General features: G+C 40.1%; 1 protein-coding gene across 1 annotated transcript in view; it reads left to right on the top strand.

Annotated features, from left to right (window-relative positions):
• Window positions 1–4,626: 4,626 nt before the first annotated feature.
• akap7 (A-kinase anchoring protein 7) overlaps window positions 4,627–26,124 on the top strand; it is a 111,790-nt gene continuing 90,292 nt past the window's right edge. Inside the window, exons 1-7 of the mRNA XM_080453689.1 lie at window positions 4,627–4,760; window positions 6,306–6,469; window positions 6,778–6,914; window positions 10,628–10,788; window positions 13,916–14,028; window positions 14,733–14,779; window positions 16,052–16,152. Coding sequence (XP_080309815.1) covers window positions 4,655–4,760; window positions 6,306–6,469; window positions 6,778–6,914; window positions 10,628–10,788; window positions 13,916–14,028; window positions 14,733–14,779; window positions 16,052–16,152 — 829 coding nt within the window. The 5' untranslated portion in view covers window positions 4,627–4,654. The remainder of the gene's footprint in view (window positions 4,761–6,305; window positions 6,470–6,777; window positions 6,915–10,627; window positions 10,789–13,915; window positions 14,029–14,732; window positions 14,780–16,051; window positions 16,153–26,124) is intronic.

Here is a 26,124-nt window from a genome sequence, read left to right as displayed (position 1 = left end):
ACGCGCGCGCACGCACAATTTTTTTTTTTAATACTTTATTTCGGTTGTTAGGGTTATTTAATTCTTTTTTTGGGGAGTTTTTTTGATACTTTAATTCGGTTTTAGGGTTAGGGTTGTTAGGGTTATTTAATTCTTTTGGGGGAGCCAGCCCCCCAAACTCCTGAAATGCATAGAAATCTATGAAATCTAAATAAAAAAAATCTATGAAATTTATATTAATTATATTGAATTATTATATATTAATTATATTCTTTATGTATTTATTAACTGTTAATCCATTATGAAGAATTCCGTTTTCCAGATGAGCATAACAACATAAGAGTTATTCTTTAAATGGGCACACTATTTAATTATATTGATTAATATATATAAGAGTTATTCTTTAAATGGGCACACTATTTAATTATATTGATTAATATATATTAAATAAATGTTTATTTATTAGACTTTAAAAACTCAACATTAATAAACAATCAACCATATTAGTCTACTGAAATAGCCTAGACTATGCCCACATCAGCAGCCAATATGTAGGCTGCCAGGGCAGGTAAATAGAAATACTGACATCTTGCTAAAAAACACAACCAGATAAATGAGATGTAATATCCCATACCGAATCGATCTCAGGAGATGTTTTAGTCATGAAGAAACTTGTCACAGGCAGCGCAGGGCAGAACGTATCCTAGCAACGTGAAAGCGCTAACTCTCATTGGTCGTGTTATGAGTAATGAGCCAATGAGCTGCTGAGCGCACTCCCAGACAATGGCTTCATAGCCAGCGTTGCCAAGTCTGCTTATTTTCCCGCAACTTCCCTGGAACAAAATTTGGCTTGTTTTTGGCTTATTTTTGTAGGTCGGCCTGGCTCATTTCTCTCACTATACTTGGCAACACTGTCACTGACTGACACCCGCAAGCTCTCAGTCACACAGAGAAGAGACAGAACGGCTGCCCCGTCTCGTTTGTGTGTGTGCGTGTGAGTGAGAAATACTCTCTCATATAAAAATCGCGCCGTCATTCCACGACCCCAAAATACGGAACATAGTGCGTCCTGTAACAGTTCAATACGGAACACGTCTTTTAGTTTCCAAATAAGGAACGATTCCGTATTTTACGGGACGGTTGGCAACCCTACTCTGAGTGCCACAGCCAAAATTCATTCTAAAAAAAAAGTGCTTAGGAGCCGAGATACAGCCTTTTTCAGTAAGAAGTTAAACAAAGAGTGAATGGAGCAGAATATTTTCAAATCATGATATCTTGGGTTCTAAAAAAAAAAAAGAAAAAAATAATCATTGGACGTCTTAGACGTCCAGTGGCACTCAGGGCTTATATTAGCGGACGTCTTAGACGTCCAGTGGCACTGAATGAGTTAATTACATACTTGTGACATAATAATGATGTCATGAATAGTTCGTGACGAAAGGGGACGAAAAGGGGACAGACTTTTTTTTTGGCTGGGGCCGGAGGACAAAGTGACTTTTTTTTGGCTGGGGCCGGAGGACAAAGTGACCATGCCCATGTATGGACGAAACAGGTACAAAGCCTCATGTAAGACCGGCCCCTTGGGTCTGGCAAAAATACCTCAAACTTGTACCTAAGTACAGTACTTGAGTAAATGTTCTCGGTTACTTTCCACCACTGATTTGAACCGTTCCAAAGTGAATGCAATACGACCCAAAACTTGTGAATTGTGTTACCAATGCATGACCACGGGCGGATTTCTGGTAATCTGAAGTGACAGCATGTTATATTTTCCGTTTCGCTTGAGAGGGAGAGTCGGACCCCGTGGCTTGTAGAGACACTGCAGAGCTTTCTTTTTTAAGGCGGTCTCTGATCTGTTATTGAGAGAGTTTTAATAAAAGACCATTATTGGAGGCTTATGCCTTAAGTCCACTTTTAGAGGGGCAAGTTATAGCGTCACTGCCCGGAACTCTGTGGAATCAATGCCAGCCTGGATGACTCATGGCTTTAACCCATTAAGACCCGGGAAACTCATCTGTGTCATGTTTAGATTTCTTATCTGCTATTCAAAAATAGCAGATATACTGTACAAGCTCATAGCGCAGCACAGAGTGCCGTGCTATGAGCTTGTACAGTAGATCTGCAATTGTTTTTGAAAAATCATGAAAACGTGTGCAAATCTTTGAATATATATGTTTTTAAAGCGAACATTTTTAACTCAAATCTTTGCTTCTGGGGGGATTCTACAAACGTCTTCTAAATCCTAACAGTTTTTTTAAAACACGTATGCTGCTATAATTTCAGTGGTTCTAAGTGCCCCCAAAATGTATTTGGCCGTGGACCCCCATCTCAAAATATTTTGTTCCAGGGACCCGCCAGAAGCAAAGATTTTAGTTAAAAAAGTTTGCTTCAAAAATATATATATATATATTCAAAGATTTGCAAACAAATTCATGATTTAAAAAAAATTACAGATCTACAAGCTCGTAGCGCGGTACTCTGTGCCGCGCTACGAGCTTGTATATCTGCTATTTTTGAATAGCCAAAAGTATAAAATAATGGTTCAAGTGGTTACACAGATGCGTTCCCGGTTTTAATGGGTTAAATGTCAAAACACATCCTCTTGTATTTGGGAGTATTATGGGTTTTACCCCCGGATGCCAAAGGTGAAACCTTTAAAACGATGGATTTAATAACAATGTGCCCACTAGTGATGTGCGGGTCGGGTTTTTTCATGACCCGCCCCGCCCCGCCACGGAACCCAACCCGCCCCGCGAACCCATGTATAAATCTATGGCTCAACCCGCCCCGCGACCCGCGGTAAAAAAACGGTAAAATCATGAAGGAAAATAATCTTCAAGTATACACCCCAAGTGTATTCAAACTGTTTTATTGTTATTATTCTTATTAGGAATAAAGACAAAACAAGAGCATGTGATTTATTTTATTTTTTTTGCGTGTGAGAGCGGCTGACCCGCTCACCCGTAGCCCGCATAATTGCCTCTGAAATCCTGACTCGACCCACCCGCGCCGCGGGTTGACCCGCGGGTTACGGGTCGGCCCGCTCATCACTAGTGCCCACTATTCAAACAACAGTTCCTTGTTTTCCATGTCTGTGTTTTGGTGCGACAATCTCACAGCATCATGTTAGGTTTAAAGGGATGGTTCACCCATAAAATAACTTTTTTTCTATCGATTAGTCACCATTTTTTAGTTTTTGTCACATTCCTGAGACAATAATATGATGACCGCCGGTGGCTCCGGTAGGAGACTCAAAGTGTCTTATAACTGAAAAAGGCTGTATCTCGCTTCCTAAGCACTTTTTTTTTACTTTGAAAAAAAAAAAAAAATGCTGTATGAACATATTTTTTTTATTTAATTGGCACTGAGAGAGTTAAGACCTGGAACGCATCTGTGTCACTTTTTGATTTGAGCTAAAAAGCATTATTTTACACTTTGGCTATTAAAAAATAGCAGATCTACAAGCTCATAGCGCGGCACCGAGCTTGTAGATCTGCTATTTTAGAAAAATCGAGAAAATTTGTGCAAATTAACATATTTATATTATTTTAAAGCGAACATTTTTTACTCAAATCTTTGCTTCTGGGGGGTCCCTGGAACAATATATGTTTGAGATGGGGGTCCGTGGCCAAATACATGTAATTTTGGGGGTCCTTGACATGAAAAAGTTTGAGAACCACTGATATAAAAACATATGTTTTTCAGAAAACTGTTAGGATTTAGAAGACATTATAGTAAGAATCGGCCTCAGCCAGGTCTTAATGGGTTAAGTAGACACTTTTGTGAATGGAGATGCGATGTGTCGATCCTTGGAAAGGAGACTGACGGCAAGGTTCTTTATATTAAAGGATATACACCATGAATTAAAAAAAATATATATATATTTAATATCATATTGATTATGTCCCTCAAATGTTTTTTCAAAAGGTTTGAGCCTAAATCAAGCCTCAGATATACTCATTCCAACTAACTTCTCTCTGGCTTATAAAGCACTTTCACCTGCAATACCACATTGTCCTGTTTGGCACGGGGCGCTATTGAGCCAGTTTGTATGCATGTTATCTCCTGGTTCTGTGTGGAAAAAGTAAAAAGAAAAAACAAATGTTTTTGGAACTGAAAAACGGAAGGGACGTCACGTCGGGGTGCAAATCAGTTTGGCCTGTTTTGAGACCAATTTACAGAAAACCCCAGATTTGCTGTGAAAGCCTGAGTGTTCAAACTGGGGTATTTTTGGGGATAGAAGAGGTAGGGGAGACCAAAAACACACAAAAAATAAGAAAATGTTAAAATTCATGGTGTAGTCCCTTTTAGGTCTACCAGAGCTTGTAGATTGGCAGATTTTTTTGGCTAGGGTTGGTTTAGGGCTGGACAAAGTAACCGAAAATATATCAAAACCGATATTTAGAACCAATAACTGATGTATTCTTGCTCATGTAAGTTAATTGAATAATCGAGATGCAGGTTTTTTGTTATGTTGTTTTTTATTTAGTATATATCAACAAATCAACACCACATTTTTGTATTCGTATTTGTGCATTTAAGTCGTTGTTTTCCTGTTTATGTCCATACTAATGTTGTACTGTGTGTGTGTGTGGTGTGTGCGTGCGTGCGTGCAGCTCCAGACAGAGCGAGAGAGAGGAAGAGGAGAAGAAAGCTGAACAGGGAGAAGAGGAAGATGATGATGAAGAAGAACAAGCCGCCCCCGGCTGGAAGTTTAGACAGTCTGATGTCGGAGCTCCCGTTCGCCTTCGCCAGCTCCGCCGTGTGGAACGACCTGGGATGTACGTATAACATCAGGACTGTCCAAACCCTTTTTTTTCCAAAGGTTTATTAATGTTAATTAACCCATAAAGACCTGAGGCCTTCTAAATCCTTATAGTTTTCTGAAAAAAACCTATGTTGCTATATATATATATAATATCTCGTTGCTGTCAGGCAGAAACCTCTAACTTTTTCGTAAATTAATGCCCTACTTGAAAAAAAATAGCAGATCTACAAGCTTGAAATGCCGTGCGAAGCGACACGTTTTGAGCGTGACACGGAACCAAATATGAGAAGAGAATACAGAGTTCAATAAATTGGTTTATTCAGAGAATGCATTCTGAGACGCACAGAGTCAAGCAACAGTTTATTGTACATACAGGGATTTAAGTCACTCCCCTCAAGGGAGGGAGAGAGAGCTTGGTACATATCATTAGAGAAAAGAGCCCTGTGTTCTGACCTTATCTTTCCGTACCAGGCACCTGGGCAGCACAAGGTTGCCATATGATCCCATCTTTTTGTAAGTTGAAAAACACAGTTTCAGTTTAAGGTCATCGTGACACATGCAAAGTAACTGCAATGGAAAACTCAAATGAGATAATGAACTTATATGAACTGTGTTATTAATGACCAGACAATTCTTTAACGCATTCAAACCGGGAACGCACCTGTGTAACCACTCTATCCATATTTTATACTTTGGCTATTTTTTAAAAATCTTGAACATTTGTGCAAATATTTGAATATATATATTTTTTTTTCAATGGAAACATTTTTTTACTCAAATCTTTGCTTCTGGGGGTCCCTGGAACAAATATGTTCATTTTGGGTGGTCCTTGACATGAATTTTTTGAATAGCCAAAGACATCTTAAAATGAGTAAATGACACAACTGCGTTCCCGGTCTTAGTGGGCTAATAACACTCCAAACATACACATGATAAAAATACAAGATAAAATTCCATTTATCAGGGGAGACTCCTGTTACTGAACAAACACTATAGCAACGAGTACTATCAGAATAGTATATGAACCTAAACAAAGTTTTATTTTAATCAAACTAATCAATTTAACCCATTATGATTATAATCAATCTTAATAAAATAACATGTGTTTAAATACAGTAGCATAAATGGACCGTGAAAGTGCAGTACATCTGCAATAGTTACTGATTTAGTTGATTGTAAGTAATCAGCAATTAGAATTCTTTCACGTTGATTCATCACACACACACACACACACACACACACACACACACACACACACACACACACACACACACACACACACACACACACACACACACACACACACACACACACACACACACACACACACACTAATCGATAGTTGCAGCCCTGGTTAGATCATTGTTTTACATGATGGGAGTGCCTAGACCTTAACTGGCCAACTAATTGATTAGCTGTCTTGACTGCTAATCTTTAAACTATAGCAGCTGGCTGATTGACTAGGCTCATTACTGCCTGAACAATTAACGCTATTTGGACGTTTGTTCATTATGTTGGTAATTAAATCACAGTGCTTTCTCTCTCTCTCTCTCTCCAGTTGTCCAGGGTCCAGAGTCAACCGAGAATAAGACGAGAAAGAGGAAGAGTGGAGACAGCGGAGGGCGAGTGGATAGCGAGGAGGACGCCGAGAAAACCAACAAGAAAAAGAAACCGAGCCAGCGTCCCAACTACTTTGTGTCCCTCCCCATCACCAACACACAGGTGACACATTGGCACAGTTCAATAGTTTTTTCAGACAGTACAATATTTAGTCAACTTGACAGTTGGCTCTGTACTTGGTCTGCTCTTTGTCCCTCTACGCCAACTCTCCGAAAATAGCCGATCTACAAGCGTTGTGAGCTTGTAGATCTGCTATTTTTGTTCCCCATCACACAAATATTTGGCAGACCCCCTGTTGTTACTCTGAGGACCCCGTAGCGGTCCCAGACCGCCTGTTGAAGACCCCTCGTCCAGAACATTAGTAAAAAAAAAACCTGGTGGTGATTGACTGCCGTCTTGTCCAACCACAGATCAGCTCAGCTGTGGCCGAGATCCAAGAGGCGGTGCTTCAGCAAGAGCCTCGATTGGCCAGAGCCATGATCCCCGTCCCCAGCCTGCACATCACCCTATTGGTCACTCACCTCGCCAATCAGGAGCAAATAGACATGTGAGTGGATCGTACGCACGCACGCACGCACGCACGCACGCACGCACGCACGCACGCACGCACGCACGCACAATCATAAAGTCACACTATGTAACTTTTTTAATTAAACCAGTTATTTTTCACAATAAAGCATTCCACATACTGTACATGTGTTTTCTGACAACTTATCGCTTTGGAACCAGAAATACATTTATTTTCAACCCAATATGTAACATCAGTAACCCTGTGGACGATCCACAGGGTGTGTTGCAGAGGGTACTGCAAGATATATAAGGACTGTATTTCTGAATAGGCTGGCTCTTCTATTGACCGCCGCGAATGACTGACGGGGGCCCGGATTGAGATAGATCCTTAATCACACACCTTAGATATGGTGAAAGGGCCCTGGTATTTATCTAGGTATTATTACTACAACTACAACTGCCGAACACTATCCTTTCAGGGAGTCGCAATATTTATGGGTACGATATGATGCCATGCGGTCGTAAGACGACGTCACGCTAGCGTTGTGTCCATATACGGGCGTAGTACCGGATATCGCTGTCCTTTGTAACAGGGTGCCTTTAACTTTACCCCCCTGGTAATTTCTTTTTTTTTTGGTATAGAGAACAGGATTACTGCATGTTTTTTGTGAGGGTACCTACACTAGGGGACACACTAGGGGAGAACATGCAAACTCCACACAGTGTATTTGTGTGTATTTCCCCCCTGTACTGTATATTTCTGTACAGACATTATAATTTTACTTACAATCCCATCCATACACACACACACACACCGTTTGCTGTCTGGCAGAAACCTTTGTCTTGCCATATATCAGTCTTTTTGTGTTTTTCATAAATGAATGCCGTATTATTATACTTTGTCGTATGACAGTTTTCTTCACAAGAGTGGCGAAACCGGCCGATTTACAAGCTCCCAAGTGTAAGCACAAAACGGGGAAGCCAGGTTGAAAGTGGTTGTACATTATATGTTTTTTTTGTAAATATTGAACCAATGAGAACAACAAGAGCTTGTGACTAAATAATAACTACATTGGATCCATTGGAACACATGGTTATGTCAGGCCATTTCCTGAAAAGTGACAGTCTTGGACATCCAAGGTTTCCACCTGACAGCGACAGTAGATTGCTCTCACACATGAGAGTGTTTTCTTGTTTCTTCCCCCGTTGGCTGGGAGGACACTCCCGGTGTCCGGGAGGACACTTTGGTCCTGTTGCAGAAAAAGAACCTCCTGTCCTTCCTGGATGCTATCTCTTCCTCTCACGGTTCTTCCTCATCAGGATCCAGCATCAATTATTAACTACGTTAATCCTGCCGTCCCGTTCGTCCCTATTTTTGGGCATGTCATTATACAGTGTGCAAAAAATAGCTGATCTACAAGCCCGTAGGTCAGTTATTTCAACTGTGCGACTCCGTTGTATGATGAAGCATAAAATAGGGCTTCAGTGGTTAACCACATATGAACCCTGCTAACCTTAAAAAAAATGTGTTGTTTTTAGGACAATCTCTCTTTTTTTCTATAAATATTTTTTTATTTCCTTTTTTAAAAATATTTTTCTGTTAGCAGATCTACAGTACAAGCTCACAGCATGATGACACGAGGCATAGATTTGCTATGTTCGTATTGCCAAAGTATATCGTCTCTGTCGGGGTGAAAAAAACCTCATACGTTCAAAACTGTTACTTTTCAGGATTCAAATGAAAAAGCGTCAAACGTAGCAGATCTACAAGCTCAAAACGCGGTGCGAAGCTTGTAGATCTTATAGAGCGTCGCAGTTCCCGCCCACTTCCTGTTTTTTTTGGTGCCGGAAGAAAAAACTCAATGCATTTTTCCATTGACATTTCCAAAAATATTTATATCTATTAATTTAAGCCTCGAATCAAGCCATCATGACATGACATGAATCATGACCATAAAACGTTTTTTTCTGTGATTTTTATTTTATTTTATATTTAATTATATGATATACTATATTTAATAAATACCCTTTGTTTTGCCGTTTTCAACAAAAAAAAAATCACAGAATCAAACGTTTATGGTCATGATTCATGTCATGTCATGATGGCTTGATTCGAGGCTTAAATTAATAGATATAAATATTTTTGGAAATGTCAATGGAAAAATGCATTGAGTTTTTTCTTCCGGCACCAAAAAAAACAGGAAGTGGGCGGGAACTGCGACGCTCTATATGGTTAAAAAGGAAGCATAATGAATAGACTGAGTGGCCCAGAGTCACCCTCTGATAAGGTTCCACTTCCCTCTGTGTACATTATCTCAACACCATCCATCATTTGGGTGTGGGGGCTTGTTCCTGGCGTTAGGAAGACATGTACTAACTGTCCTTTAACCACTGAAGTTGAACCCTAGCATCCCTTTTCCGGGCATGTCATAGTAGGCCAACATTTGACAAAAATATTCCAATCTAACGTCGGCTGTTTACCCCAAAGACATTTAGTGTAGAGGGGAAACAAAAGGAGCTGGCTAAGTATAGAGCCCTGGTGGACCCCCGGTCAATGAAGTAGACTACTGTTTGAACTGTTGTTTGAGTGATTAATTGGGATGAAACGGCTGAATCTTCTGCTGTATCTCGTATGTTTCCTCTCCACCCTTCCAGGAAAACAAACCGAGCCCCCAAAATAGTCTAATCCTAGATTATTCACATCTAGACAGCGATGATGAACTCTAAACATTAATTTTTTAACAACAACACAGAACAGACGGGAGTGGGGATCAGTTTTGTTTTGTGTCAACAATGCTTTGCCGTGAAGAAAAAAAAAGTGACAGCTATTTTCTTTTGGCTTTGTTTTTAATCAGATTAGAAACGGCGCTAACAAACCGTTCCAGTGAATGTCAAAAGTTAAAATGATTTGTTATGTCTAGTTTTTTTTGTGTGTGTGTGTGTGTGTGTCTGTGTGTGTCAGTTTTAACCCTCCTGAGATTCCTTTTAGGAGGGCTTTGGAAGGCCCTGGTTGTTCACGTGACAATAGTGGTGTTATACCCATTAAAACCGGGAAAGCATCTGTGTCATTTTAGATTTTAGCTATACTGTAGCAACATTCGTTTTTCAGAAAACTACATTTGCTATTTTTGAAAAAAAAAATTAAAATCTTGGAAGTGTTTTAAACTTTTTTTTTCTGATTTAGAAGGCATTTGTAGAACGGGCCTCAGGTCTAAATGGGTTAATAAGCACTAAGTATCAGACACGTGTCGTTATAAATCACTAGATTCACTCTGATGTAATATGAGAGCGAGACGGAGGAGTAGGCACTGCACCCAGGTTTATGTGTATATCGGAAACCTTGTATCTCCATGTTTATTTTTTATTAATGCCATACTTTGTCATACAAGAGTGTCAAGTAGAGAAAATAGAAGATCTGCAAGCTCATGCGTTTTCAATATTTTTGAAAAATGTTGAAAGTTAAAAGTTGTTAAGTGTTTCTGTGGGGTTTATACAAATAGCCAATGACAATAATTAACACGAGCTTGTGATATAAATAATGACTTGGAACTCCTTTTTTCTCTTTTTTTTTCTTTCTGAAAAGCGACAGTTTTGGACATACAAGCTTTCCTACCGACACAGACATATGTGTATAATGTGTATGTACGTACTTTACGTGTGTGTGTGTGTGTGTGTGTATGTATGTGTGTGTGTGTGTGTGTGTGTGTGTGTGCGTGCACTGATGTGCCTTTTTTTCCCCATCTTTTGCAGGGCGGCAGCAGCGCTGGCTCAGCTGAAGCCCTCATTGGCTGAGCTGCTGTGCGGGCGGGACCTGGCGCTGTCCTTCTCAGGGATTGGTCACTTCAGGAAGGAGGTGGTGTTTATTGGTATGGTGCCGGGATGGCACAGAGACACACTGGACAGACTGGCAGGTCAGTGACTGTTCCTTCATCTATTCATGCTTAGACACTGTTCCTTCATCTATTAAGGCTTAGACACTGTTAGATACCGTAGCTTCATCTATTAACACATCCACTGCCAAGGGCTAATCTCATAATGTACTCACCAGTGCCAAGGTGTTTTTGTTGTTTTTTTGTTTTTTTCATGTCGCCATAGATCTTGTTAAAATCCTTAAGATTGAGCGCTACACGGTCTGTTTACATCCGCGCGATCTCCCTGTATCTCCCAGTGAAAACCACGTGTCAAACGGGGCATCCATGTTTGAGTTAGAGCGGATTACGTTAAACAGTGAAATGCGAGGAGAAAAAACTACAGGAAGAGAATTGAGTTTCAGTTTCGTCTGTAGAATGGGAGCGGGCGTGAGCGTCAAAACCGGATCCCAAATAATTCTATTTCCTGTCATCAAACCGGAAACGGAAGTGGATCAAAAAAATTCCGAAAGTGCACCCGGACCGCGCATGCGCGAAAAGACCGCAGCCCGTAGGGCTACGGTCTCGGCGCTTAACAGTTGGATTTAACGGCCCGTAGGACTACGGTCTTGGCAGTTAATGTGTTAATGCTTAGAAACTGTTAGTTACTGTTCCTTCATCTATTAATGCTTAGACACAGTTAGATAATGTACCTTCATCTATTAATGCTTAGACACTGTTAGATAATGTACCTTCATCTATTAATGCTTAGACACTGTTAGATAATGTACCTTCATCTCTTAATTCTTAGACACTGTTAGTGACTGTACCTTCATATATGAATTCTCAGACACTGTTAGTGACTGTACCTTCTATTAATTCTTAGACACTGTTAGTGACTGTACCTTCTTAATGCTTAGACACTGGACAGACTGGCAGGTCAGTTACTGTAGCTTCATATCCTAATACTTAGACACTGTTAGATATGGTACCTTCATCTCTTAAATATTTCTACTAGCTGCTTACATGCCTACATTGTAGTAATTGGACTTGTATTGTCACTTCTATTTGCCGTTCTCTGTTCTCTTGTCTTTCTACTGTAATGTCTTTCATCTAGGGCTTTAATTTTAATAGTCGTTCATTGATCGTAATCGAGGCCAAAGTTTTAAACAATCGTGATATTGATTTGAAGTCATATCACCCAGCCCTACTGGCAGGTTAGATACAGTACCTTCAGTGGTGGAAAGTAGTTAAGTACATTTACTCAAGTACTGTACTTAAAACATACTGTACATTAACCACTTCAGCCCTATATATATTTTGGCCATTTGAAAATAGCCGATCTACCGCTATTTTCAAAGGATCTGCTATTTTCAAAGGATTCTGCATAATGAGTAACATTTTGAACACAGGCCTTTTACTTGTAACAGAGTATTTTAATATTGTGGTATTGCTATTTTTACTTAAGTAAAATATCTGAGTACTTCTCCCACCACTGGTGTTGACCATGGGTCAGAGCAGTCAGACAGTCGGCCATCAACACAGGAAGTAGCCGTAGTTAACCTCTGACCTCACCAGAGTGTGCGTACACTCTACTTCTCACATATTATGATTTACATTACTGTTCGTTTTTTCCATGTCTTCATTTAAAAAATGATATTTTCCGTGCGGAAAATCGCACCCTGTCTGCAAAGGCCTTAAGACAGGAGAGTCCAGCTGCCTGCCGTGTATCCAATCTACAATACACTTAACCCATTAAAACCAGGAAAGCATCTGTCATTTTAGATTTCTTTGGCTAAAATAGCAGATCTACAAGCTATACAAGCTATTTTAGTAAGTAAGCTATTACTTACTAAAATATTTAGTTCCAGGGACCCCCAGAAGCAAAGATTTGAGTTACAAATGTTCACTTTAAAACAATATATTATATATAATATATTCAATGATTTGCACACATTTTCACGATTTTTCAAAAATAGCAGATCTACAAGCTCATAGCTATGAGCTTGTAGATCTGCTATTTTTTAATAGCCAAAGTATAAAATAGTGGATGAAGTGGTCACACAGATGCGTTTCAGTGGCATTAACACATTCCATGCCAGAGTTTAATCTCATAATGTACTCACCAGTGCCAGCGTTTTATTGTTGTTTTTTTGTTTTTTTCATGTCGCCACAGACCTCGCTAAATAAGTTAAAAGTGCGCGTTCATTTGGTTCTAAACACACGGTGGATCCGTGAGAAACGGCCAGCGAAAATAGTTTCCAAATCCGTGCCGCCATCTTGAAGATACAGCCGATCAACCATAAACAGTGATCAGCGAGGAGAAAAACAACAACCGAGAAAATCGAGTTTTAAACAGGATCCCAGACAGGAAGCGGATACGATCGAAAAAACCGGAACCCGAATAATTCTGTTTCCGACCGGAAACCGGAAACGGAAATGGATCAAAAAAATTCGGAAAGTGCACCTGGGGCAAAATCAATGGGAATCGGCGGTTCGCGTAGATCTACGCGACTGGCACGCTGCGGCTTTAAATAGGTTCGCGTAGATCTACGCGATTGGCATTCAATGTGTTAAGAGGATTCTCTTTGCATTTCTCTGCTAATGCACATGGCGGGGTGGCCATTTCCTTTTATTAATGCACATGAACCACTCTGATCAATGCACGTTGTGCTCTTCAGATTGAAACATCAATGCGACAATAACTGTCTAATGGCTGATTCCAGACTTGTTTTTATTTACATTTCCTTTATTGAACATGTATTTGAACAAGCTTCAAAGGGATAGTTCACCCCCAACATCTCCATGGGGTGACTAATCCATAGACTAACTGAGGATTTAGGGAAAATATGGGAAAAAAATTGCCAGACAGCAACAAATTTGTTTACCACGTGTACAGCACTTTGGTTCAACGCTGTTGTTTTAAATGTGCTCTAAAAATAAAGTGGATAGCATCTCCTCTCCTCTCTCCTGCTTCCACTGACCCCTGCCCTCCTTTTCTCCTGCTCTCCTCCCCTCTGCTGGTCTCGCTCTCTCTCTCTCTCTCTCTCTCTCTCTCTCTCTCTCTCTGTCTCTCTCTCTGTATTGATTTAATACTAATCTTTCCTTCTAGAGTTGCCGTTCCAAAAATATCTGTTGTTTTCCTCTAAACCTTATCAGGTGTGTGTGTGTTTATGTGTGTGCGTTGCAGAGTTGTTGCGGAGCTGTTTTGAAGCACAAGGTCTCATGCAAGGATACCAGCGTGGATTTGAACCCCACCTCACCATCATGAAGCTCTCCAGAGCACCCAAACTCCGCTCACAGGTATGTGTGCACGCACGCACGCACACACACACACACACACACACACACACACACACACACACAGCAGAAATGAGAGATGCATGAGAGAGAATAAATCAGAGATGAGACGGAGAGAGAGGGACAGACAGGAGATGATGAGGTGGTAGGAGGAGGAGACAGACAGACAGACAGACAGACAGACAGACAGACAGACAGACAGACAGACGGTAGGAGGAGAAACACAGGAAGGACAACAATCTTCAGTCATCTTCTCTCTTGACACCTGATGACATCACATCCTGTCTGTCTGGCGCCGGCCAGAGGGCAGGGCGCTCTTCCTACTGTGTGTGTGTGTGTGTGTGTGTGTAGAATGTATTGTGCATGCACATAAACACGTGGTAAGATGTAACATCATCGCTGTCAGGCATACGTTTGTAGTAACAAGAGCTTGTGACTAAATAATAACTACGGTACATTGGATCCAACGCAGGTTCTTTTTCTTCCATTTCCTAAAAAGTAACAGTTTTCTGACATTTTCTGGACTTTGTGACGATATACAACAATGGCTGCTAATATTTTAAAATACAATTACAAAACAATACAAAACAAATGTTTCAATAACTACATGATTTCCTCCACTCTTATGTCCTCGTCTGTCACTCTGTACTCCTCTCTCTCTCTCTCTCTCTCTCTCCCCCTCTCCTCTGTCATTCTATCTCTTTCAGGGTTTAAAGCGTGTCGATCCAGCATTATACTCCAGCTATACTGACAGGTAGGAGCTCTCTGTCTGTCTGTCTCTCTCTCTCTCTGTCTGTCTGTGTGTCTCTCTCACACACACACACACACACCCCCACACACACACACCCCCCCACACACACACACACACACACACACACACACACACACACACACACACACACACACACACTGACATTGTGTTAACTCTAGTGTTATTGTGTGTTAACTCTCATAGTGTTATTGTGTTAACTCTCATAGTGACATTGTGTTAACTCTCATAGTGTTATTGTGTTAACTCTCATAGTGACATTGTGTTAACTCTCATAGTGTTATTGTGTTAACTCTCATAGTGTTATTGTGTTAACTCTCATAGTGTTATTGTGTTAACTCTCATAGTGACATTGTGTTAACTCTCATAGTGTTATTGTGTTAACTCTCATAGTGTTATTGTGTTAACTCTCATAGTGTTATTGGGTTAACTCTCATAGTGTTATTGTGTTAACTCTCATAGTGTTATTGTGTTAACTCTCATAGTGTTATTGTGTTAACTCTCATAGTGACATTGTGTTAACTCTCATAGTGTTAACTCTCATAGTGTTATTGGGTTAACTCTCATAGTGACATTGTGTTAACTCTCATAGTGTTATTGTGTTAACTCTCATAGTGTTATTGTGTTAACTCTCATAGTGTTATTGTGTTAACTCTCATAGTGTTATTGTGTTAACTCTCATAGTGTTATTGTGTTAACTCTCATAGTGACATTGTGTTAACTCTCATAGTGTTATTGTGTTAACTCTCATAGTGTTATTGTGTTAACTCTCATAGTGTTATTGTGTTAACTCTCATAGTGTTATTGTGTTAACTCTCATAGTGTTATTGTGTTAACTCTCATAGTGATATTGTGTTAACTCTCATAGTGACATTGTGTTAACTCTCATAGTGTTATTGTGTTAACTCTCATAGTGACATTGTGTTAACTCTCATAGTGACATTGTGTTAACTCTCATAGTGATATTGTGTTAACTCTCATAGTGTTATTGTGTTAACTCTCATAGTGTTATTGTGTTAACTCTCATAGTGATATTGTGTTAACTCTCATAGTGACACTGTGTTAACTCTCATAGTGTTATTGTGTTAACTCTCATAGTGATATTGTGTTAACTCTCATAGTGACACTGTGTTAACTCTCATAGTGTTATTGTGTTAACTCTCATAGTGATATTGTGTTAACTCTCATAGTGACACTGTGTTAACTCTCATAGTGTTATTGTGTTAACTCTCATAGTGTTATTGTGTTAACTCTCAGGTGTTTTGGAGAGCAGCCGGTGGAGAGGTTAGACCTGTGCTCCATGCTGAAGAAGAAGCAGCAGAATGGATACTACCACACAGAGACGTCACTACAGCTCGGTGAGTCCATCGCTCGGTGCTCGCTGGCAACCCTTTCTGTGTGTCCGTTTCACTGTTTCTCTGGAGCTAGTGGTTCTCAAAACCGGTGGTTCCGGAGGACCCCCTGGGGGTCCTTGAGAAGTTATTGGTCTGTAACGCATGGATTAAAGTTCTCAGTCGCCATGACTGATCTCAGTCAGATTAACCTGGTTCGCAGTATGTAGAGAACAGCAGGAACACTATTACTGGAACATCATTTTTCATATTGTGTTAATTGTTAAGGAATCAACGCTAGTGTGTGTGTGGGGGGGGGCTCTCGGTCATACAAACATTTTCAGTCGGGAGATTTTTTTTTGCTTTGATCCATGGTAACTCTGAGAGTGTCCAAATGGACCCTAATGCTGCGTTCACCCTGGCAGCTATACAAAAGCTACAAAGGGACGCAAGCGTATCTGTCGCCGTGTCGCCGTTGAAGTGTTTGATCGACGCGGCCGTGTGTGCGTCAGACGAGAGAGAAATATGAGGAAAATATAAAGCCTGGAGTTAAAAGAACACGGAACTTGCGGACGGAAATAATGAGTTTCCATTACAAGCAGGAATAGTTTGAGTGAGAGAGAAGAGAGAAAGTGAGTGGAAATGGTTAAACAATATTTAGTGGTTTTGTAGCTGCGGTTGAAGCCATGCAGCTCAACCTGGATGTGTTGCTTTGTAGACTTTGTATCGGCTACAGACGTCGGATATATCTTTGTATCTTCATGTCGCTGGATTCCATTGAAAATGAATGGTAGCTTGTAGTTTTGTATCTTCATGTCGCTGGAAAATTTGTGCAAATCTTTGAATATATACATTTTTAAAGCGAACATTTGTAACTCAAATCTTTGCTTCTGGGGGGTCCCTGGAACAACATATTTTGAGATGGGGGTCCGCGGCCAAATACATATCATTTTGGGGGCCCTTGACATAAAAAGGTTTGAGCACCACTCATATAGCAACATAGGTTTTTTCAGAAACCTACAGTAGTTAGGATTTAGAAGACATTTGTAGATGCGTTCTTGGATTGAATGGGTTATTTTGGCTCTTATAGGGTTATCGATTCATCGAGAAGCAGGTTTTTTTGTGAAAATGTTGTTACATTTCTTATACATTCAACGAATCGACACAAAGACATTCTCATAGATGTCTTTTTATTATCGACTGAATCGATCAGTCTTATTAACCTCTTAAGCCCTGCTATTTGCGCTATTTTATCGTTCATGAATTGCAATCGACGCAATTTAAAATCATGATTTGCACAGCCCTAAAACCAACCTATTTGTGGAGAAAAGATGGAAAAGGCAGATGGTATCTCTGTCTCATGTTATCGTTGCTGTCGGGCAGAACCTCTCACTCATCTCCATATTTCAACTTTGTTATGTTTTTTTAACGTCCGACTTCATCATACAAGACCGTCGCACAGAAGTAGTGAAAATAGCCGATCGAAAATAGCTGGAAATAGTGAAAATAACTTGTAGATCAGCTATTTTCACTATTTTAACCCATTAAGACCTGGAACGCATCTGTGTAATTTTTTGATTTGCGCTAAAAAGCATTATTTTACACTTTGGCTATTCAAAAATAGCAGATCTACAAGCTCATAGCGCGGCACCGAGTGCTATTTTTGAAAAATCGTGAAAATGTGTGCAATTCTTTGAATATATATATATTTTTAAAGCGATAATTTTTTAACTCAAATCTTTGCTTCTGGGGGTCCCTGGAACAAAATATTTTGAGTTGGGGGTCCGCGTCCAAATTCATATCGTTTTGGGGGTCCTTGACATGAAAAAGTTTGAGATCCACTGATATAGAAACGTGTTGTTCAGAATACTGTTAGGATTTAGAAGACATTTGTAGAATCGGCTTCAGGTCTTAATGGGTTAAAAATGTTTTTCAAATAATAATAAAAGGAACGGTTTTGGACATACAAGGTTTCCGCCCTGATGGCGACCGTTTGTTCTATTTATGGCCGTATGGATTCTATTTATATGCTGCTCTATTCCTGTTCTATCAGTCCCCCAAGAGCTGCTCCTTCACAAAGAGCCTTATTTTCTTCTGAATCTCATTATGTTGTATGTGAGCCTGTGGATGTGTGTAATATCAGTGCTTCTCAAACTTTTTCACGTCGAGGACGCCCAAAATGATTTGGTCGCCGACCCCCATCTCAAAATATGTTGTTCCAGGGACCCTCCAGAAGCAAAGATTTGAGTTACAAATGTTCGCTTAAAAAATGTATATACTCAACGATTTGTAAGCATTGTCATGATTTTTCTAAAATAGAAGATCTACAAGCTCATAGCACGGTTATGAGCTTGTATATCTGCTATTTGAATAGCCAAAGTATAAAATATGGATAAAGGGGTTAAAATAATTGTGACGCTTTATTAACTAATTTAGCTGGGGACCCCCTGGTAGCCCCCCAAGGACCCCTGGGGGTCCCCGGACCCCACTTTGAGAACCAATGGTGTAATGTAATGTAATGTATGTATGAGTGTGTTTTAAATGTCATTATATATTGATGTGTGGGTGCGCACTGTATGTTTGAGTATGTTATGCTGTACACGTATATGTGTAAGTAAGTAGCCTTGAGCCATGTAAGTCAGGAGCCTATCTCCTGTTTCTGTAGCGTGAGCCACTACAACCCCTGGACATGACTTGGATTGATTGACTGAATACTTTATTAGTCAGAAATGTAAACGGCACGTGGTACAGTCAGACATTAAGGCTAACAGGATAACGCACAAAAAAAGTCCTGGGAACTTTCCATTGTGGTCCTACGTGTTCAATTCATCAACATAGCATAACAATAACACATTAATACATGCCATCTACAAATACAAACACTATACTGTATGAACAAAGGAGAAAAAGGAAAAGCGTCGGCAGTGAATGACACCTCCTTTCTTTGAAAAATTATTGGGGGCTTTTATGCCTTTATTGATAGGATAGTAGTCTGACAGGAAATGGGGAGTGACACGCAGCAAAGGCCGTCGGGATCGGGACTCGAACCCGCGACGCGCTGTCAGGCTACATAGAGCCTACATAGAGCCTACATAGAGGTCTACGCCAGCGGTCCAGGCAGACACCTCCTTTCTATGGGAAATTCCATTTACCTCCCCTTGCGGTCTCCTAATGGATAGTTTTTTCAGGCTAGTTTTGAAAGAAGCCAGTGATTCACTTCCTTTAATGCAGGGGTCTTCAACGTTTTCAGGCCAAGGACCCCCTAGCTGAGAGAGAGATGAAGCAGGGACCCCCTCTATATTGTATAAAATTGTGTTTCAGATAAACTTTTGCTGCGAGGCGTTGTGGAAAACAAAAATGTGAAGAAAAAAACACAAAGATTTGGCGGACCCCCTGTATTAACTCTGAGGACCCCCTAGGGGTCTCGGACCCCCTGTTGAAGACCCCTGCTTTAATGGATGGTGTCTGTCAGGGCATTCCACACTTTGGTGGCAGAGTAGTAGAATGACAATTTTCACATATTTGTTCTATATTTGGGTGGTACCAGATCATTGTCACTCCCTCTTGTATTGGCTCCCTCTAATATGACACTATAATGTCACGTGACGTACACTACACCCCTTGGATATGACACTAGTATGTCACATGATGTGCTGTTCAGTATGTCACATGATGTACTGTTCAGTATGTCGCGTTCTTACCCCCAATCCAAACCTTGATGCTGAGCAGCGAGGCATTGGGTTCTATTGTATAGTCTTTGGTATGACCAGGCCAGGGATTGAGGGCAGAGTAATATTTGCTCTAGTTCTTAAGTGTGCGTGCGTGCGTGTGTGCGTGCGTGCGTTAGGGCATTCACAACTAATGATTTGTGTGAGTCGACTGTTTTGACCAATTAGTAGTCGACTAGTCGAAATTAACATTAAAAAAAAAGTTTTTTGTTTTTATTTTATTTTTTTTAGGGGGGGCATTGTTTTAATGCCATCCTACTACTATATTACTATTATTATTATCCTCCTGCCCTTATTTTTATGGCGTTTTAAGGGAAGCGCTTCTGGCACAGCAGCACAGCACCTCAGCAGCGTCTCCAAGGATCCCCATTGCCCAATAATAGGCTTTTATTGGGCATACTTAACCCCCTTTTGATAAAAAATAAAGTCAGGAGGATAATAATAATAGTAGGACGGGCCATTACTATGGCATTAAAAAAAAAAAAAAAAAAAAAAACCCTTTTTTTTTTTTTTTTTTCAACTATTCGACTAGTACCAACAGAGTCGACTAGTGGTTATACTAGTCGACTAGTCGACTAGTTGGTGAAAGCCCTAGCGTGCGTGGGTGGCAATTACAATTTAGGTATCCAGCAGACACTATCCAGAGTGACTTACAATAACCAGGTCAATAATCACATACATAGATGGAATACAGAGAGAGACAGTGTTGTGCCTTAAGAAACTATGATAGGATAGCATCTGTCTTTCTACCCCTGGTAAACAATATGCTATCTAAGTAACAATCTGTGCATTGAATTTAAACTATAGGGCACTGTGTAAACAATGAACCTGGCATCTGTCTATCAACATGCTATCTGAATTACATTAACATTTGTGGTCAAGGAAAAAACAAACCTAAGAAACAAAAGATGAGAACCAGGTTTTGTGTGCAATAGTAGCCAGGTCTTGGTCAGTCTCTGGAATCAATCGAGATTAACCCATTCAATCTGGGAACGGATCTACAAATGTCTTCTAAATCCTAACAGGTTTCTGAAAAACTTCTGTTTCTATATCAGTGGTTCTCAAACCTTTTCATGTCAAGGACCTCAAAATGATATGTATTTGGCCGGGGACCCACCATCTTAAAATATGTTGTTCCAGGGACCCCCCAGAAGCAAAGATTTGAGTTACAAATGTTCACTTCAAAAATATTTATATTCAAAGATTTGCAGTAGTTTTCACGATAAAAATAAATAAATAGCAGATCTACAAGCTCATAGTGCGGCACTCATTATGAGCTTGTAGATCTGCTATTTTTGAATAGCCGAAAGTATAAAATAATGGTTCTAGCTCTATCTAAAAATGACACAGATGGGTACAAGTACAGGTAGCTGGCGTATCTGTACCACTAGAGGGTGCTGTGAGCTCACACATACAGGCTGGATGTGATTCTCCATCTCTGCTGTTGCTCTAAAGTGCTGCATGGCACTTTGAATGAATGCCCTGCTTCATCATCATGCAAAGAGTCTCAACACCAAGGTAGTGAAAATAGCCGATCTACAAGCTCAAAGCAACGCCATGTGAGCTCACAGCTGAATAGATATCATTTGCTGCGTCCTCGACATGGAAATGTCAAAAATCTTACAGCACAAGTATGAATGAATCATGTCTCATTTACATAAATACATATTTACATAATGGTGAAAGGAAGGACATAACCACGATGATGGTTTTAGGCTCTGTGTCATTTTAGATTTTTAGCAAAAAATAGCAGATCTACAAGCACGCAGCACGGCACGAACATCCGCAATTTTTTTTTAACACTTTTGAAAAATCTTGAAAGTGTATTTAATGCAAATCTTCTCTTTTCTGAGGGGGGTCCCTGGCAAAATAAAATGATAAATGATAGGCCGAATGCATATCATTTTGGGGGTCCTTGGCACGAAAAAAAAAGATTGAGAACTACCGATTTAGTAGGCATTTGTAGAATCGGCCTCGGGTCTTAATGGGTTAAGTCCAGGATACTCAAATAGCTGAACCTGTGGGCCACATTACCAAAATGGCCAGGGGCCAGGGGCCAGTTGATAGAATGACAACGTTAATGATACTTGATAACTTCTCTCTTTCATTTGCTTTATTTCCACAAAACGTATCAAAAGACAAGTGCAACGTGCATTATTTTATGGCTTGGCATTCCATTTATATTCTGTCAATGACACCATTTTGTAATCAAAGGAATTTGCTAAATTTCTCTGCAATTAGCACATTCAACACAAACAACTGTTTCCATAAAACATAACATGTACTAATGTACATGAGGAGGTATTTGTCTGTCTGTCTGTCTGTCTGTCTGTCTGTCTGTCTTGTCTGCTATCAAGTGGGTTTACATTAAAGATAGCTGAGCACATCTCTCTTTCAATTGCTTCACAATGTAATTTATGACTTGGCCCACATTCAACACAAGTGACTTTTTCCATAAAATAAACTTGGGAAAATAAATAGTCATGGCTAAGGAAAATACAATAAAATATAAAACACAATCTACCTGAAAATAGATTACCCAGCTTTATGTCTGTTTAGCTACCAAGTGGTTAACATTAATGATACAGTAGTTAAGTTCTCTGCGGGGGGCGTCCTGCTCCTTGAGCAACGTTTATAAAAAGCTGCAAACTTGACGTTGAACGGATATGGTTCACCGTTTTAATCAGGACGTCCATGGTTTGTTACCAGACAGCTTTGCACACAAAACAGTCTGATGAATGATCATTCAATGTAGTGAGTCGACAGTGGGATGTTCTGCTGCTACACGCCACGCAAAGCCCTTCTCCTTTACGACCATAGATGGCCCTCCGTCGGTAACGAGAAGGTTGATTTTTCACGAGGAGGTCCAAAGAATTTATTTAAAAAAAATCTTCACAGCTGCATAAATCACCTCTCCAGACTGGAAGAATTCTGTGAAGAATTATTTTTTAATGAAATTTGGAGACTCCAGTTGTGTTAGTTGTCAGGGGCAAAAGGCACAGTAACTCAAAAGGCACAGTAACAGTTATCAGGGGCAAAAGGACATCGCATAATTTACCGCATAATCTGCAAAATGGCGCATAATTATGCGGGGTAATATTTTTTTCTCGCATATTTCAATATTTCGCATATTGCCGCATATTTCACAACTTTACGCATAATTTGCAACTTCCTGCAATTTCACTGCATAAAATTGCAAAAAAACCCCGCATATTTCATCGCAAAATCAAGGATTTTAGCCCGCATAATCCTGAGTTTTAGCCTGCATAATCAAGGATTTTTGCCCGCGTCTTTCTGGAGGGTCTTAAGTAAAGGCACATGTCCATCAAAGTACCTTACAAATACAGATAACTGAGCTGATCCGTTGACTCATCCACTGCAATGGACATACATTCCAACTCCTCTGATTTCAGATTTGACACCAAAGATGAAAAGCTGTTCTTCTCATACATAAAACTTCAACCCTGGGCATCGCGGGATGAGTCAGATAGCTGGACAGTTCTCACACGGTTGATGATCTCCTCCAATTCTGTCTCTCCCCAGCATAGAATTCCTCCACCATGCCCAACACTAGTGTTGATTTTGACAGCAAATTTTGATTCAGTTTTAGTCATAGTCTTTTGAATAAAATTCCATTTAGTTTTAGTCATATTTTAGTCATCTGAAATGTTTTAGTTTTAGTCTAGTTTTAGTCGACTAAATATCATAGGATTTTAGTCGACTAAATCTACAGTTGATTTTGTCGACTAAAATGTAGTTTTTATTTGTTGATGAAATTGTCAGTGTATTTAGTCTTCGTTTCCGTCATCATAGCTTAGCTTTGATTTAGTTTTTATTTAGTTTTCGTCAGTGAAAAAAGGTTGTCGACGGACATTTTTTTGTCATAGTTTTAGTCGACGAAATCAGCCTAAACGTGCATCGTTTCACCAGTTCTGCGTCCCAAAAAATGGCTTGCATTCTTTAACTGGGTCCCAAGTCATACGTAGTGAGGCCGCGGTGGCCTTTTGCGTTGCTGTTGTAGCTGTTGTTATTATGGTTGTGGAGCCGGTGTATGTAGTTTTCTATTTAGAAATCTTTTTCTTGTCTGGCTTGTGCTAATGAGGGGGAGAATTTAGTGTGGAAGTCTGCATGTTTCCTTTCATAGTGGCGCCTTATATTGTCTATCTTAACACATTGACTGCCAGAGTTTATTCATAATGTACTCACCCCTGTGCCAGCAATTTGCGTGTTTTTAAATTTTTAAATTTTGTAATTTTTCATTCAAATAAATTCTCTGATTGTGGTGTTAAGCACATACGACAGTTCCACCAGTAGAGAGCAGCAAATCCACACATTGATCACCTCGCTCGCCCCCTCCCAAACAGGCCCACGTCATATCCTGTCATTCACCGGATGTTATGTTTTCGACAATCCCTGACCCGCTGATCGACCTGAAAACGATGTGATACACTACGACGATGACTGTTAGTCACCCGGACCAAAGAAAATAGAAGTTGAGCTGTCCGTTAGTTTTTTATACCGTGTGAAAAACCGTGTTTTTCCCTATTCTGGCCGAAAATGACCGGAGAAAAACAATGTGACCCGGAAATGATTTTTTTTTTTACATCCGGCTCCGGGTGAGTGACGTAAGTGGAAAACGAAAGTGCTGATGAGAAATAAACAGAGCCGTGCGATCACAGATTAAACAATGAAAATTCAAAAGAACGCATCAATGCGTTCTTTTGAATTGCTGGCATGCAAGCGATGGATTTGAAAGAACGCATCAATGCGATCTTGGCAATCAATGTGTTAACAACTGACACTGTGTTCAGGCAAATTAAACATAGTGGGTATGTTGAATTTTTATGAGATGGTAAAATGAAAGCGAAGGCATCCGTCCAAGCGACTTTCAAATCAAATCAAATCAAGCTTTATTTATATAGCACATTTACAAACAGGCAAGCTGAACCAAAGTGCTGTACAGGCAATTCAAAAACATCAATGCAAAAACGACAGAGCAAGTTCACAAAACATTTTAGAGCAACAAAGGAAGACACTTTAAAAGAGGGGAGGAGAAAACGTATAAATAGTCATTACAAATAGGCTAAATACTTAAATAATACGTACATAGACATAATTATGAATAGGCAAAGATAAAAGCAAAATATGTAATTAAATGCTATTTAAAAGCGAGGGAAAAAAGATGGGTTTTAAGTTTTGCCTTAAAAACACAGATCGATTGGGGGGATCGGATGTGGCGGGGCAGGCTGTTCCAGAGCGGGGCCGTGGCCGTGAAAGAGCGGTCACCACCTGGTCTTTTTGAATTTTCGGGTTGGAACCTCGAGCAAAAATGTTGTCAGCAGACCTCAATTCCCTGGCTGGGACCGTAGGGTTTCACAAGTGCGGAGAGGTAGGATGGAGCCAGCCCATTTAATGATTTGTGTATAAATAACATATGAATCTTTGACTTTGAGTACCTGGAAAAGCGCTATATAAACCGTATGTGTTGTTATTATTATTTTGGGTTAAAGTGCCGGTTCTCTGCATCAACTTTTTGGTGCTTGCTGAGGCTCATCCTTGCTGCTGCTGCTGCTCTGAATGGGGTTTGGGAGGTGAGTCCGAGGTGACTTGACGTTCCGCTCCATGGTTCCGCTGTGTTGAATGAGTGCACGCAGTTTGTTTTGCCTTCTTGGACGATTATTCATGTAATAGTAATGTAGTTAAAGAGAAGATAATTCATTAACCCATGAAGACCTGGAACGCATCTGTGTCACTTTTTGATTTGAGCTAAAAAAAGCACTATTTTACACTTTGGGCTGTTCAAAAATAGCAGATCTACAAGCTCATAGAGCGGCACTCGGTGCCGCGCTATGAGCTTGTAGATCTGCTCTTTTTGAAAAAATCATGAAAATGTAATGACATTCTTGAATGCAGGCGCAGGTTTCAAGGGTTTTTAATAAAGTCCAACAAAGGTACAAGTGGGAAAGGCAAAGTTCAGAGAAACTATAAACAAGGGCAAACACGGACTGGACTGTGTGGAGCTGCTAGTGTCTAGCCAAACAATACTGCCTGCTGGCAGGGTGGAAGAGGGGGGTAGGAGTGGACTAATAGTCAGGGGATATTAGCAGAAAATTTTCCAATCTTAATAAAAGATTAAATTCCTTACCAAAAAAAAATCTTCACCAATGTGTTTGTAAAAGTGTCTAGTAACACAACTCACAAAGACTGAAATGCAGTTTCCCTAGGGGAATTTTTGACAGATGCTGAAAGTTGGGGTACCCACCATAACCTT

This window comes from Gymnoscopelus braueri (assembly GCF_963280865.1).
Source record: "Gymnoscopelus braueri genome assembly, chromosome: 16".
Lineage (NCBI taxonomy): Eukaryota > Metazoa > Chordata > Actinopteri > Myctophiformes > Myctophidae > Gymnoscopelus > Gymnoscopelus braueri.
The sequence above is the reverse complement of the archived record's forward strand: the minus strand, read 5'-3'. Positions and strand labels throughout refer to the sequence as shown.